The sequence below is a fragment of the Mytilus trossulus genome, chromosome 14, assembly GCF_036588685.1.
Source record: "Mytilus trossulus isolate FHL-02 chromosome 14, PNRI_Mtr1.1.1.hap1, whole genome shotgun sequence".
Classification (NCBI taxonomy): domain Eukaryota; kingdom Metazoa; phylum Mollusca; class Bivalvia; order Mytilida; family Mytilidae; genus Mytilus; species Mytilus trossulus.
The window spans coordinates 53,306,977-53,325,036 of record NC_086386.1 but is presented as its reverse complement, the minus strand read 5'-3'; the positions used below and the strand labels follow the sequence as shown (position 1 = coordinate 53,325,036).

Here is an 18,060-nt window from a genome sequence, read left to right as displayed (position 1 = left end):
TCGTACTTGTTATAAAATTTACACCATATTGCTTTACGTGGTTTAACTTTAAATTTGAAAAAAATATTTAAATAAAGTAGAACAAACATTTGAAATCTATTGGATAATAAAAAAGGCAACAGTAGTTTACCGCTGTTCTAAATTCATGAATCTTAAACTGATGTAAACACTTCAATATTTAAAAGGAAAACAACGGCACAACAGTAAAACAACACTAAAATGCTACACACAGACACGAACTATAATATAACAATGACCATTTTCCTGACTTGGTGCAGGACATTTTAAGACACAATGGTGGGTTAAACCTGGTTTAGTGGCTAGCCAAACTTCGCAATTCTAAATGTCAAATGTAACCCTAAAATGACATCATTAGATGACAGGAATGCAGTACAAATACAGGAACATTAGAACAATAATCAAAAGATTAAACTGATTCATTACCGTTTACTGTTACCATGTTTACCTCACGATTTTCTGTTTATTATCACTTAAACGTGTTAAATGGTTTTATGATAGCCAATTTACTACACACTTATGGTTGTATTTTTCTTTCGATTGCAATTAGTTTGCATTTTAAGATTTTAACATCAAAGTAGTTTTAAACCCCATACGGTCTTGGCTCAGATCTGAACACGGTTAAATTCTCAATCTCTGCCTTGCTAGATGACTCTTTAAATCTTTGATTTTTGTCTGGTAGGTAATGGGTTTCATTTATATCTTCATAAATTAAGAAAATGTCATTATCAGACTAGGACTGCTCAATATTTAAAAATATAAAGATGGTCTTCTCTGTCAATTTTGAGAATAAAGAACTAAATTTTACACAATATATAAAACTAAAGGAAAGTAGCGATATTATATAATTGTTTTATTGTTTGGATAATTAACTTTGCCTTTGTCTTTTTTTTTAATTTTGACACAGATTTAGTGATGCTGAACCGACTTTCTGGAGTCGACATATCAAACTGTTAATGGTTAGTTCTAATATTTTAAAGAAGCATGCACTATAACACAATAATACAATTAATACGAACATTTTTTTTTTGTAGTGTTTTCGTATAAACCAAGTTTTAATTTGTGATAGTTTTCTTCTATCTTATTCCAGCAAAATTTGTTGTGCGGGCATAAAACTATAATTTCTATGTAACATTGTATTTGTGAACAACTTCAAAACTCTGTTGTTTCGAAAGTACAGGTGTAAGCCTTTGTAGCAGTGAACTACAAAACTGCTACCAGTATATGTTTTTTTTGGCATACAAAATTATGCGTTATCAAGGTAAAATGAAAAAACCTAAAATCGTGAAATTATCATGTTTTATTTATGCAAAACACCATACAAAATTAGTAAAAGATATAAATCACTACAGTTTGGGGTGTATTGAGACTCTATTAGCATTAAATATTTGATTTTGAATTAAAAAGAACATAGACAGAAAATTCTTGTTGAGCAATTTCATTGAAAATCATTGTAAAGTTGAAAAAGAAAATTGAGCTACATACACAACTCCAATTTTTTAAGGGTATTATTTGCAAGGCTCAATTGTTGATTTTAGGTTAAATTTAAATCTAATGAACTTTAAGTGAAAAGATTTTACAAAGTCTTCACTTAAAAAAAGTCTTTGACCTTTTATTTGTCAGTGGCACTGCAATGATAATTAAAAATTCAATATTTGGGTCACACAGTCGAAAATTCTAACACTATCCATGCTCACTAGAAATTTGAGCCATTTCTAATCCTCTTTTATCTCCTGTCAATAGCTTTCCTTAAACCACTAAGGGTAAACACCAATTAGTCAATAATTTAATTATTTTACAATATCATTATTACAAGATTCACAGTTTGGTCACATTTAAAAATGAATAACAGGATCAAAACTCAAACGAATTATTTTGGTTTCAATATAAATACATTTTCATTCTCAATTTTAATTTTGAGAGACAAAACTAATAGAGACACGCTTTATGACCATACATGGTATACGTACATGTATACCAGGTACGAAACGTCTAAATTACAAATCAACCTAGTTACAAATCGACCAGGTACGAAACGACCAAGTTACAGAACTACTAGCATTCCTTTATTGAGATCTACAATTTAAAAGGCAATTCATTTTTATATTTGGGCAGGCTTTTGTCCATATGGCAAAGGTCTTTCCTGCACTTTCAAATGAACTTATGTTAGAAGTTTGAATAAAGGTTCAATGACAATTTGATACAAAAAAAATCAATGTAAATTTTAAACATATCGGACTGTAAGAATTCATCAATATTATGCATACTACGACGTCACTACATACATTGTATGGATGATTCTTTCTTCATTCTTTGCAATAATTAGAACTCGTATCTTCGCAGAGTTTAACAAATCTATTAATCATATAATACCTATATGTTTGCCAAAACTATCGACATATTGTCGAAACTGAGACAAATATTACTTGAAATGTGATAAGTATAAAACAAAGAAATTCTAAAATATTGATTATAAAAAAAGAACCAACATAATGTGATTGAACTAAACTAAGCATGGTATCTTCGCGTATTATATACATACAATTTCGGATATTATTTCTAACAAAAGTAAATCTTCACTCTTTCAAACGTGTTATGTCAAATGAATATTTTGTATCAGCATGCCGAGTTCAATATCCCCTGAGTTCAAGGTATGACAAGATTAAGGACGTTCACATACATATCTAGGTTAAAAAGTAGGAAGAGAAAAGATAAGAGGTCAGTTGTATGCTCGTTCAGCACGTGTTTACTTGATAAAGACATCAGACAAACTGTCACAAATGAAAACATGGTTTATACAGAAAGACTACAGGCAAAAACAAATGAAATCGAACCTTCATTTGATTTTGGGATTTCATTAGGGAATCTCCGTTTTGAATTTTCCTCGGAGTTCTTTTTTTTTGTGATTTAACATTTTTCGTAGAAAAAAGACAATATTTGGTCTATAATGTTAATTGTATAACAATGTAGTCTTAATTCAAATATTAAAATCAACTATGAACTGTTTAACATGGTGAATCAAGATAGTATTCCGAACACCATTAATTCGGTGGTTTTAGATACTGATGAAAAACAAAACAAGGGAAAGATAAATTAACAAACCAATACAAAAAATATGGTCATTATACGTATGTATTAGACGAAGTTAACTAAGAATGATCATTTACTCTTTTTTGTGATTATTAGAACTCGTTTCTTTGCAAATCACAGTTTACAAAACTTTTTTGTCAAATACTATCTATAAGCTAAACACAATCATCAAAATTGTCAAAACTGAGACAAATATTATCAAATTTATCATATCTAAAAATTGTCAATTCTACAAGTATTGGCTCTTATTATGAAAGATATATACGTTCAGATATTCTCTCCAGCAAAAATAAATGTTATTTGTCTCAAACGTATGACGTTCAATATTTTGTATTCGCATTAAGGGTTCAATATCCCCTGACTACAAGGTATGAAATATCGTGACAAGATTGAGGACCGTGACATCTAATTTGGAAAATAGGATGAGAAAAAATAAGAGGTCAGTTGTATGCTCGCGCAGCACGTGTTTACTTGATATAGATATCAGACAAATTGTCACAAAATGAAAACATGGTTAAAATGGAAAGACCACAGGCAAAACCATATGAAATCGAACCTATGTAGAGAAAGACCTTGACATATAATGGTTGACACAGGAAGAGAAGTTATAAGACGTCATGCCCGCGCGCACAAGATGTAGTTCTCGTAAAAGATAGCAGAAAAATGTCAAAGCTGAAAACATGATTGATTTGAAAAAACCTAAAGCTAAATAAACTAAATCGAACTTCCCTGAAAATCGAATTATTTTCGTCTAAATTGGTAAATGTGTAAAAATGTAGACTTCGTTTCAATAGAAAAATCGACAATAAAATGTTAAATCTTGTGAATCCCATTAGTCTTTCGAACACCATTAAATCAGTGGCTCTATATTGATGACGATTCATTGACCAACAATTGTTGACTTCTTATACATTGTGACTTGGATAGGGAGTTGGTTCAATGACAATCATACCCGATCTTCCTATTTTAAAACATAATGGGAAAGAATTATTTGACATACTAAAGAATCTTACCAACACTCGCTTGGATATAATATCCATCGATAAAAAAAATCAAACTAGCCATTTCACATGGATTTCAGGGTCAATGCATATAGTTATTAAAATACTTCTTTGTTATTGGGCTTAATATGCTGAAAACTGCCTATGCAATACAATTGCAACTCGGCCAATACAGAAATACTTGGCAAATTTGTTTCTGTATGACCGATTTATGATCACGTCAATACAAAATCTCGGAACGTCTCTAATTTTTAGATCGAAAGTCATGAAAAACACAAACTAGAAGTAAATTGTCGTTTGGAACACGCAGCTTCATTTTTTTGCCATAAGCATGCCGAAACGTTCAGTGTAGCATATATTTCAGTTTGAAAACGGTCACATTCATTTGAAAAAATGCATTTTGTAAGATGACTAACTTTTGCAGGTGTGAGTAACGAGTAGATTATTACAAAGAGAAATTATTGTCGACCTCCTGTACACATTTATTTACTGTTTAATACAAGATTGATCGTTTATATAAATATACAGTGTTAATTTCCATTGTTTAACCCAAGCGTACATTTTTGATAAATAAATTGAATGAAAACTACGGTTCCTAATTTGTTCATTGGGAATAAAAATTCGAAATGTATCATTACTCTCTTTTGTTTACAACTCTGTCTCGTATTGTTCTGGTCGTACTATTTCAAATATTCAATTTCATGACTGTATCATGTGTTTCCATAAGTTTACCATGCATAGTACTATCATATGGTTGGGTTAGAAATTAATGGTGAACCCTAGTTTTTAGTGTTGTAATGTCTTATCTTTCCGTTTAATTTATTGACATAACTGCACGAGTCGATTCTCAATTAACAGTGGTAGGATAATCGTTGCAAAGAATCCTTCTCAAACTTTAGTGAAAGACGGAATTAACTTTGCATTGTTGCGAGAGTTTATATTCTTTGATGACGTCAATTGTAGTGACTTGCAATACAAGTACCATTCAATTGAGTTTAGTTATATGTCTTGTGTTTCTGTCTCTGCCCTAGGTTTTCTATATTTTGCAAGTGTAGTGCATCATGACATAAGACATTATTACGTGTACCATGATGAGCTTTCGTGCAGGACTGCTGTGTGTATTTTTTACATGGAACTCTTGATCAGACTTTGACTTTTTGACTCCTGACCTACATGTATGCACGTTGGGTGTGTCATTATGTTGCAGTGTGTTCCTCGGTATATTATATTAAAACATAATTTTCAATTATCATTGCTTCTGAATATTTGGCATGTAGATGTATTGTCATAAGATGATGAGTCTATTGGCACGAGAAACTTCACGTGAGCTTGACCTTTGCCCTCAATGTAAAACTTGTATATTTTGTTTGAATTAAATGGAGAATTAACTGTATGATTGGCACTCGTACCACATCTTATATATATATTAGATATAGATATATTGTTTTTTTTGTGTATCATGATGATCCTTTTCTCAGAATCCGCTTTGTGTTTTTTTTACAAGGATCTCTTGACCAGAATATGACCTTTTGACTCTTGACCTTTGCATATTGTGTGTGTCTCTTGGTATGATTACCTTGACGTCAAGTCAGGATTCTTTGGTTTTGGTTAGTCTTGTATAATTTTAATTGAAAGTTTTTTTTTATGATTTGGAGTTTGAATCGGTACACATTTTGTTAAGGGCCATCTGAAGCCCGCCTCTGGGCGAGGGATTTTCTCGCTTTGTTGAAGACCCATTAGTGGCCTTTGACTGTTTTCTGATCTTTTGACATGGTTACTGTATCTTTTACAAATTCCACATTTCCATTCTCAATTTTTAAGAATGTTTGGTTCAAATGGAAACTAAATGCTTTAATTTCCGTGAAAATCAAGTAAGAAAATGTACTGCTTCAGTAGCATCATGTGCTGCCAGCTGTGATAGATAATGCAAAATTTTTCAATCAATGTTACCTAAGATTTCATTTCATGGACATGTATGAATGGGTAGTCTGCTTTTGCATCTTAAAAATTCACACAGAAAGTATACGCATATCAATAAACTGAACTCAATGCTAAGAACCTTTAAAGTACACTTAGACAGAGAGCTCAATCTAGTGAAACACTTTGTTAAGTTGGTCACATTTAACTTAAAATATCACTGTCTGTTGGCAAACTGCACCGAGATTCTGAAAAAAAATGTTTAAGTTAAGTCTATTAAAAGAAGAATTCAATGGAAGTAAATAAGCTGATTACTGAAATATATGTAGAATATGTCTATTAATCACAGATGCCCCTGCTTGTGAAAACAATTAGTAAACTTCCACATATAGATTCAGGATTCGCGTAATTTTGACCGTTTTGTGACCATAAGCATTGTGAATAAGTTTCAAAACATTTGGTTGTGGCAAATTAAATTACAAAAATAGAAACAACAGATTTAGCAGTTTTATTATCTGAAGGCTCCGGGTTGACATTTGTCTCGTACCACAACTTTTAACATCTAAACACACATGAACAGAGACGCCATCGGGACCCAATATCGAACTAAATAGATCTGAGTTATGGGGTAATGCGAATCGCGTATAAGGTTCCTAACATTTGATTGAGTCAGACCTATTTAAGAGAAAGGAAACGAAAGAGTCAGCATTTCTTATGTTTTTAAAGGGACATGATAACGCTTGAACGGTAAAAGTGACACTTAAAAAAATCAAATTTGATTTTGTGTTGAGGTGGGGATCCCGCTTACATGTTCAACCCCGCCTTATTCGATATGTATGTGCCTGTGGTAAGTCAGGAGCCTATAATTCAATGGTTGTCGTTTTTATGTGTTACATACTTGTTTTTCGTTCATTTTTTGTACATAAATTTGTTCGTTTATTTTCTCGTTTGAATATTGTTTTACAATGTCATTTCAGTGCCTTTTATTGCTGACTATATGCGGTATTGACTTTGCTCATTGTTAAAAGCTGTATATGACCAATAGTTGTTAATGTTTGTGTCATCTGATCTCTTGTGGAGAGTTATCATTGACACTCATGCCACATAAAGTGGAGGGTTGGGATCCCGCTAACATGTTTAACCCGCCGTATTTTATATGTACACGTCTATCTTGTTTTTCATTTATTTTTTGTACGTAAATTATACCGTTTGTTTTCTCGTTTGAATTGTTTTACATTGTCATGTCGGTGCCTTTAATAGGTGACCTTGCGGTATGAACCTTGCTCATTGTTGAAGACCGTGTGGTGACCTAAACTACATTGTATAGTTGTTAATTTCTGTGTCATTTAGTCTCTTGTGGAGAGTTCTCATTGGCACTCATGCACCAGCTTTTTTTATATATTGTGTATAAGTTTTGTAGTATTTGGTTGAGGCAAACTGTTTTAGGGCTAGGGTAACACTGTATGCCCCTAAATTATGGCGCCAACACAGAAGTTCCGACTATTGTGCTGGTTATACCATCCCACTAGCACTGTCATTAACACATGTCAAATAATTTTATTTTAAAAATATTCAATCTTAATTTTGATTTCTTTATTTTTGGTCGAATGATTATATGCATGCCCTTCACAATGACTGAATGAGTATCAAATTTGACAAATTAATTGTACATATACATTTTATTTATGTTATTATATTTTATAACTTATTTTCCAACTAACTAAAGCTTACCAACTTATTGATCATCACTTTCCTTTATATGTCTTTTAACATTCTGTTTTGAACAAAAAAGATTTGTTACATATACTTCACATTTATTTATTTCAAATCTGACGTTATTAAAAAGCCATTAAAAAAAATTCAGTCGAACTTGAAAATAAATGTGCAAGCCATATAAACGACATGTCCTAATTGGTTGGTTTTAAAACTTCTAGACATATTTACGTAAATAAGGGATGAGTAAAGAAAAGAAAAAATGAAAACAGAACGACTGAATTAAATAAAAGGATGTTCGATGTACTGTATACTTCGGTTTATTTTAAAAATCTATACGATGCTTTATTTTTATCTAGTTTCCTTATCAGAATAATTAAAATGAGAAGATAAATACCTTAAAGCTTCTTTTACGATGCTAAAATGTTTAATGTTATAAAACAATTTTTGCGTTTTTGACCTACTTTACCTTTTTATTCGGAGACTTGCGGTTATCTTCTGTTATGTTCAACGGGAATATTAGAATGATCTAAAATAAAACCAGGATAGAACCAAGAAGTTGGGTTGTCTTAACCAAACAACCCGTTTGTTGACCAGTTACCATGGTCTCGAACCAAAGAACCAAAGTTCAGAACCAGAAAACCCAGATGGAACCAGGGTTTAGAACCAGAGTGCCCGGATATAACCTAATTGCATTCGGAATTCTAATGACTTTTTATACCTTCAACGTATTTTCCAAATCATTTATTTATTTAGTATATTTATATATAATTGCTTCTCGTGTTTTGTAAGTGTCATATATTTTCAACAAGCACCAGGCATATGAATTGAACAGGGTGATCTGTGATTGTTCAAATCTTCGTTCTTTGGTCAATTGATTAATGCATCAATGCATTATATCTAAATCCTACTTTCATTATTTGATTAATCCTGTTGTTTTTACATTACTCATCCAATTGCAGTACACTTCTAAGACCTATTTTTGTGTTGCATCTACACGTGAACTGTAACATTTTATAGTTAGTCGAAAGGGTAACAATATATTAGACAGTCAATATTGCGCTATGTATCCAAACAAGTTACCAACATGTACACGAAAAGGACTTGAAGTCTACTTGGATTTACTGTAGAATGAATGTACAGTTATTGATATTATGAATGCATACGTCCACTGGTCAATAGACCCAAATTTGTTTTGTGTATTTTCAACAAATTCACACTGCTCATAGCCAGTTATAAAGTCGCATGTGTTGAAATGTTGTTTGTTAACAATATATCTAGATCAATATATATATATTCGCTCTATAGAATTTTAGCTCTGGTACATTGAGTAATATTAAAAGCTATATCATGTTGCATATTATCTATTTGCTTAGGATGACTTTGTGTATGCAATGGCATTGTAAAGTCTAAGGTACTTTCACCTAATGCATGTTTTTCAGTATCGTGACTGGTTTCTGTGTTCACCAATTGCGAGTACCTTAAATGGTACTCTAGATTATAAGTATAAAAAGAGCACCAGTTGTGTTCATCAAAAATAAAAAAGTGTTTCCGCTCGTAATTAACCCTATCTGTGTATCTGCTTGTGTGATGATAGAAATGATTCAACGTACAATGCCTTTAGTGTGTGCTGTAAATGACATTATGAGCGACATAGGCTCTATAGATCCACTAGTTTGAATAGAACATACAAACAAAATCTAGTCTACAGCATACATTTTAATGTTTTAAATAGATTTTTGATTGGGACTTCAAATTTGGTTGACAGTTATGGCTTTTCAATTATATGCAATCTTATAAAATAAACATTTATTCGATTGTCCCTTAAACTGAATAAAAAGCGAAGATTTGTAGAAGGTTTTAAAGTGTTATTATGTAGATTTACATGAACATGTTGTAATAATTAATCTTATATAGATATGAAAATGACATATTTTGTATTTAGATATGTACCAGGAAGAACCAGGTAAAGCTAAGGATCATTCAAGTTAAGACAACTTTTATGGTATATATATATATGTATGACTTGAAATGTCCTGCATGATCAGATTAATGAAGTTAGCATATATCGGTTCACACATAAAAAAAATTACATCAGACAAACTGTCACTGAGATATCACTCGTCTTTTCGGCCAGTAGAGTTAAACTGATAAGTTAAACAAAATAAAGTCAAAACGAATTCAAAACCAATTAAACCTAGTATCGCAGCTGTTTTCTAAACAAATGGTAAGGGATTTCTTTTTGAGGTATGATGTTGGTAATCTTTTTATTAAGTATACGACATGCAAACCGTCTTAAACATTTTTAATTTTTTGCACTTAATAAACTTTATATCCGAAATTGGAAGTATGCTAATTTTGTAATATACTCTTGATGACATTTCATTCGATATGTAACAACTCTACCTTCTAAGACACTTAAATTTTGCTATCAACGATCTTTTATTTTTGCACTAAACGACATTGATCTTCTATTTAGAAGGAGCAAGGAGTGTAGCATTTTCATTTTTGCAGTACAGCTCAGTTAGACGATAAAAGTGATACATCACATTACCTCATTTGGCAAAGCCAAAGCAAAAGAAGCAATATCAATTTTATATGTAGAATTTATAAAACTTACAAAATCAGGATACAATAAGAAATCTCAAACTGCTTATTTCTATTTCATACGCTTTGTATGTGCAGCTATCTCTTATCATTGATTTTGTAACTATATATAGTGTTAATATGAATGTTAATTAACATTGCCATCTGTTCTTGTACATGTTGCTCTTGTCATATTGATTTTATCTGTACCTATATCTAAGATACATGCCAAAAAAATCACTTATTATATGGAAATAACTCTAAAAGGGAATGATGAAATCCTTCGCAGCCTCATCTGGTTAAACTTCATGGTGATATTTACCTATTGTCCAAATAAGGTAATATCTTCAAAATCAATTATGAGGGTCATGTCGAAAAGACAACAGTAAAGGGATAATAGTTTAAAGCGGATGATGAATTCCTTTATAGACCTGTGGTCATTTGATAAGACTTCATGATGCGGTCTATCGATGATCCAAATTTCGTCTTCACTTTTGATCTTAACAATTATTGAGTTGAATTAAGTTTGTCCAAATTACAAATTCCTGCTTACTTGTATTACGTCTACACATATGTACTTCCATCATGGGATAAAGTGTAATTTTCATACTTATAAAGAGATGTGGTATGAGTGTCAATGAGATAAATCTCCATCTAAGTCACAATTTGTAAAAGTAAACCATTATAGGCTAGTGTAACATCATTCAAACGGGAATACCAACGGTCTTACCAATGAAAAATAGAGAGACACTCATGAAACACTTAGGACGGTTGCTCAAAGATGCAATATACCCATACCAGAAACAATAGTGTAACATCCTAATATATAGAAAGACATACTATAAAATATCATTTGAAATTGCTTAACTCTAAAAACAGACATATTAACAAAAACAACTGAATATACACTGAACAAATAAATTTGATGTTTGACATAATCTAAATAAAAAATCAATAAAAGAAGGGGTGATATGTTAAATAATTTAAGAAAACCAGCCATGACCTTCAACAAAATGCTACCAAATAGAATAATGTACAATGGTAAATGAAAATTATTTGGAACAGTAATGGAGAACGAAAAAAGTTTTACCAAAAAAGGCATTTATATCCTCGATATTTGGTGATAATAATTTTTATAAATTACATGAAATGCATGTATAGCCCGTAGTCGAATAGTTGGCTGATACAAAAATAGAACATGCAGTCAATACAGCCGACATTGTAAGATTTTCACATTGACAAAATAATTCATCAATCAAAAAAGGACTGATTCAGCATGATTGATAAAGCAATGCGATTGGTTAATTATCAAACCAAATTTAAATGCATAAGGTGTGTTCCTGCTTATACACACTATATAATGATCAACAGTCAGTGTTTCCATATGTTTTATTCAAAACGTCAACCCGAAGGCAGAATGATGAAGTATAACAAGGTAAGAATAAAACTTTATTTCATTTTTTTGAAATACTAAATGTTTTTTTTTTAATTCATTATTTAAAATGTTTGAAACAATTTATTTAAGTAAGGGATAAGAAGGAATTTGTGCATCTCTTATTACTGCAATTTTAAACATTTTTCGTATTTTTTTTATTTAAAGATGTTCATCAATTGTCTGTATATAATAATTTTGTATTTTGCAAATTCATATTTTATCATATGTGCACATGTGTTCAATTAAGTAATTGATATTTTGTGGTAACCAAGATTGTTAGTTGTCGTCTTAATTTCAAACTTATGAATTACAAATATGAAGGACCATAACTTTTTAAACGTATTTTGTAATTTGAGTATCCTTATTATTCGACAATTTCCATTCATAGATAGTGTAAGCGTCTAGAGTATTAAAATGTGAGTGAGTACTTTTTTGTATTTCATAGTCATAAGCTTTGCATTGGCAATTTACAAACTTAAATATTCTTTCTAAATCTATTTTCTTTATTTGCTAATTATTGATGGTATACAATATTTATATGATGTAAATCTTTATTACAGCTATATCTGCTAATAATTGTGACATTACTGCAGATGTGTGCTTATACAGCACAGTTCATACCGGGACAAAATCCAATTGAACAGCAGCGAGAAGTTGTTCTGCTCGATGACAGAGGAAGTTCAGGTAAAATTATTTATACTGCAACTAGTTGTGTTTATTTCCTTAATATAGTTACATAGCTATATTTTGTATAATGTCAATGTTATCATGGAACACTTTCGCAACAATCAGGAGTTCATTAAGGGATTAAAATAAGGTTGACATGTGTTGTGTTACGATTTGAAAAGCTATCAATGTATTATATATAAAAGAAGATGTGGTATGATTGCCAATGAGACAACTATCCACAAAAGTCCAAAATGACACACATAAACAACTATAGGTCTCCGTACGTCCTTCAACAATGAGCAAAGTTCATACCGCATAGTCAGCTATAAAAGGCCCCGATAAGACAATGTAAAACAATTCAAACGAGAAAATTAACGGCCTTATTTTTGTTAACAAAATATTAGTTCATATTGCAGTATAAAAACAATGTTAGGTCAGTGTCATAAAAATATAAACTTTTTTTTACTCGGCGCAAAAATGGTGAAGGGCTCGCTCTTTCCCAGTTTCTCAGCCAAAAAAGTATAATGTTCACTGGTTATTTATACAATCTTAGTAACTACTTTGTGTTAGCATGAATTGCTTTGTATACCTGTTGCATCATGTAACATTCTGTTTTACTTGGTTTTATTAAACCTTGGACCTATGCATAGGGTACATAAAATACTATTTCAGAAGACATAAAACTATATAGATAGAGTATTCAGATGCTATTTGACTAGATATATCTTATATGTGTTCAAATTAATATATAAATGATATGGGGACGTGAAATACACAATTTATTCCATCTAGAAATGTCTGTTGTCAAGGGACTTGGTTTTTGAGTGCTACAACTAACTTCTAGTATAAAAATTAATACAATAGTTCCTGTTTGTTACCGGAATATCAAATATATATAAAAAAAATGGTTTGTATATCCAGTCGACGTAAGCAGTGAATGCATCGAAATTATTCGATAAAATTGGAACGCAAAAAGTTACACGAGACGCAGACGACAAAAGTCGAGGGATACAAAGGGAACGACACACTAATACAATTTGTTTTTTTATTATATGTATTCAAGTATAAGCCTGGTACGTTTCATTTATAATACAACAAAGACAAATTTTCAAAATTAAAAAAATCAACTAAGAAACACGCAGAAACTGAAAATCTCCGGTAATTCCAACTATCCAGAAAGGGTAAGGAGATAAAATTCGGAAAAATACTTTCCAAACATCATCAATTCATTTTTGTATTACCTCACATAATCAATTGTTTCTTATTTTCAGAAACCTCTTTTTTGGATGGTTCTGATTTTGGCACAGGATCAGATTTTGGACTCCCGACTATACCTTTTTTAGCCTTAGCGTTACTTGTAATACCAATGCTAATGATGACAATGATGAGTACTACTGAAACAAGTGTTGCACCAATGCCTGTTGTTCCAACACCTGTGTCGGTTTCTGCTCCAACACCACAAGCCGCTGTACCAACAAGTTAGTATTTTTATGGATAATGGACCTTTACCTTGTTTATATTTTGCGGAGGGCACAAATTGCGTTCTGTGTCATTTTCAACTTTAACGGTACAAAAAATAATAACAGATTTATAGTGTGTCGATATGCAAACTGTTCGCCCCTTAATAAAGTTAATTATGAAATCTTCAACTCGTATATATAAAAAAAATACAAATATATTTCCACCAAAATGTTCATCCAAATTCTGCCACTCTTCATGGCACATTAGCCTCCCCCCATGACCATCATCATTATGTTAGTATTCTACTTCTTTTTCTTCTATCTATTGTTAGAGAGGGGAGGGGGCAGGAAATATCAAATTGTTCTTTTCAATTGTCTTAAGCAACATCTTTAAAGGGTGTCGTCTTACATTAAAGCCTAAACCTACAATAAGCCTTGCTCCATCGTAAGTCGTGCATATCATCCAGTCAATATACTAATTTGATAAAGAATCGATAACCTACGTGAGGTGAAAAGCTTAATGATTTGTTTCTCATGGGCACGTTGTTATTTATTATATGATAGAATGTTGTGAAAAGTACTTTTCCATATTCTAGTTTGCATCTTACGTTACATGTATTCAAGTCTCAAACAATTATCGTTTTCTCAAACTTTGCACCACCGTTGCCTGATAAGGAAAATTGACGGTCACAGTTGCAGCCTAAAGACACCAAATTAAAGCAGTGTTTTATACTTGTGACGAACCTTAATAAGTTATGTATTGCACTATCTACCTGTTTATACAATAATTATATATATATTATATATATAGATTAATATGTGTGTTAGTCGGTATATAAACTGGGGGGATTTATTGGCCAAAATTATGTTTTTCCAAATATATTTGGATCATTTGTTTATTTTACATTGTAATATTTGTTTATGTACCAGGTTAATATTATATTGTTGTTGTTCAGTTAAATTATAGACTTATTTTGTTTTATATAAATAGCACCATGTGTTCCAACAAATTGCCCTGCAAACTATAGGTTGTTGAATGACCAAACTGCTAGTTCTAACTGTTACTTCGACAGCGGAACTCAAGGGGATCAAAGATGGTCTACTGCTCGGGTGAGTATGTGTTATGTTGTATCAGATTTAATAACTCTTTGTTATAGTAGGCTTCGTTTTTATTGGCAGGCAACGCATATAATAAATTTAAAATACGGTCTCATCCAATTATCCATTGACCAAAAAAAATGGTTATACCTTTCTTATGTCAATCATTGTACTTGTCTGAGGCATATATTGTCTTGGAAATCCTTTACAGACATGTTTGATACTACCAGTGCATTTCCAATGATTAATTTAACTATCTTATTGATATTTGATGTAATGTAACAGCTGTTATTCGTCCAGGAGTAGTATTTATACAAAATTACATACTTGAGATAAAATTAAATACGCCTAGTATTCCCTTGCTAGATTTATGGTTGCAAACATCTTTTATGAACACAATGTTTTTCTACAAACTTTTGTTCCATGATAGTTTTTGAGTAATGAAGCAGGATTCAAGGACTGTTGGATATCAAAATAATATACAAACTTAGAAACTGCATAATTGATATATCTTATTTTTTTTCAAATTTAGAAGACATGTACCGCGACACCAGGAGCATACCTATGGAGGCCAAATTCACGAGCAGAAGCTGATGCTGTCAAAAATACGTTTGATATCGGTAAGTTATGAGTTAATTATTTGAATATTTTGTAAATTTAAGTATAAAAAAACTATATCGAGTATGCCATGTATTCAATGACAAATCACTTTATTGTACTTATGCTCAGTAAACTGAAAAACAAATCGGTATCAGTTTTAAACAAATACCAATTTAATACATGTATCGCGACACATAGTTTTTTTGTCATCTATTTGTGTTGCATGCTTTTACATAAAATATGGATAGATCAATGACAACTGATTTAGGTTACTCATTGTGATTAATTTTGAAAAAATTTTAAGAGTGAAAAAAAAGTGTCAAAACTTGAAATGTGAATTGTGTTTCTCAAGCTTATGCCGTTTTCATACCAAACGCCATGTACAGTAAACATGTTTACAATTAGTTTAATGAAATGTACACAGACGGAGCCCAGAGGGTGATCTAACACTGACACAGCAAGTCCGAATGGGATAAATATTTTACTTCCCAGCTGTTTTAGATCAGACGAAAATTCCATTTACAATTAATAAATAGATATAGGAAAATGTGGTGCGAGTGCCAATGAGACAACTCTCCATCCAAATAACAATTTAAAAAGAGTAAACCATTATAGGTCAACGTACGGCCTTCAACACGGAGCCTTGGTTCACACCAAACAACAAGCTATAAAGGGCCCAAAATTACTAGTGTAAAACCATTCAAACGGGAAAACCAACGGTCTAATAAAATCTAGTTTAGAACGCCACACAATCATTATAATAAACTTTATATATTACTATATAATATATACTTTTTAATACCCCGAACACGATGAGTAGATATAAAACATTGTCAACTCGCCCACTGGTCAATCGCCCCACTCTTGTTGACCGACTCGCCTCACTTTTGAAAAAGTGTAAAATCAAATTGAACAATCAGTCTGACAACTCACTCATTAACAAAAGGGTTTAAACCCCACTGAATAAAGTTTCTACCAACACACCCCACTTTTAAAAATATCTTGCTCCCTTTAAGAATGTTAAATTACTGATATTTTGTATCTAGTCGTCCTGGTGTAGTAGTATGTGTCCTGGGTTGATATGCTAAAGGTCTTGAGTTCGAATCCCAGTATTTAAACTGTTTTTTTCTACGTAAATTTGATAGATAGTCTTTTCCGTATAATTGATTATAAGTTTAATAGTGGATTTGACATTCCCGCCAAAATGGTACAGAACAAAGGAAAGCATGTAAAACAAAGAAACTCAAGCTGGGGTGATCTGGTAGGGATGGTCCGGCTCAGATCATCCCTGTTAGAACAAATGAGCTGGGATGTAATTACATAGAACCGAATGCACAATTTTCCCACAACTTTTCTAGCGGTTAGTTAAAGTGGTGGCACCTTTATTACAGCCATCTTGATGATTAACAGTAGTTTATCCGTTTACCCTTCCGGAGCACCTGAGATCACCCCTAGTTTTTGGTGGGGTTCGTGTTGTTTAATCTTTAGTTTTCTATGTTGTGTCATTTGTACTATGATTTGAATAATAAATCTTCCTATGATACCTCTTCAATTCAATTCTTTTTAAGCTATTAGCGAGGACGTATGGACTGGCGGATATAGTCCTACCCAAGACGAGAATTTTGTATATGCCGATAACATGGATAACGATGCTGCTTTTTTTTTGTTTAATGTTCCATTTGGAGAATGTAAGTTTTATTATTTTAATATGTTTTAGTAAGACATACACGTTTAGTTAAAATGTTCTGTTTATACGACTAATAATCTGGTGTTATTGGATGTGTTTTCAAAAAATACTTTTATATGTATGACGAAAAACGAAATATATATGTCTAAGAAACAATGACCAATTTACATAATAAAACAATTGACACAACGAAGTCAACATTAAATTTTCTAAGTATACAGTATTTCTAGATCTGCTGTTGTCTGCTCTTTGGTCAGGTTTTTAAATTTTCAAAGTATACAATTTTTCTAGATCTGCTGTTGTCTTCTCTTTGGTCGGGTTGTTGTCTCTTTGACATTTTCTCCATTTTCATTCTAAATTTTATTGAATCGTCCTGAGCCTAGATAGGCAGATCAGTAGTTTCACCTGAGATAATCATATTCCCTTAGACAGCAAACAGGTACAATGGATTACAAAAAAAAAAAACATAAGCAAGTTCACTGACTGAGGACTTACACATTAACCTTTTTGCGAGAATGAAAAAATCAAAATATGATAAAACTTTCTTATATTAACACCTACCTATAGTTTTTTTGAGTTACCTTTATTCAGATTGGTTTACTTCATCTTTAGTGAAAGTACGAAAAAAAGTTTATTTGTGGAACTGTGTTTTTTTCTCTCTCACCATAATAGCCCATAAAAAGGTATAAAGTGATAAAAAATGAGAAAATCATAAAAATTGGGTATTTTCGAAAGGGCGTAGCAAAAAAAGAAGTACACAACCATATTATTTATTCTTTACTAATT

At 31.6% G+C, this 18,060-nt stretch overlaps 1 protein-coding gene across 1 annotated transcript; it reads left to right on the top strand.

Annotated features, from left to right (window-relative positions):
* Positions 1–11,581: 11,581 nt before the first annotated feature.
* On the top strand, positions 11,582–17,304 carry LOC134697880 (uncharacterized). Its single transcript, XM_063560166.1, has 6 exons — positions 11,582–11,760; positions 12,321–12,444; positions 13,701–13,907; positions 14,881–14,999; positions 15,520–15,607; positions 17,156–17,304. Exons 1-6 carry the CDS (start codon positions 11,602–11,604, stop codon positions 17,302–17,304), a joined length of 846 nt encoding a protein of 281 aa, XP_063416236.1. The 5' UTR covers positions 11,582–11,601.
* Positions 17,305–18,060: the final 756 nt, after the last annotated feature.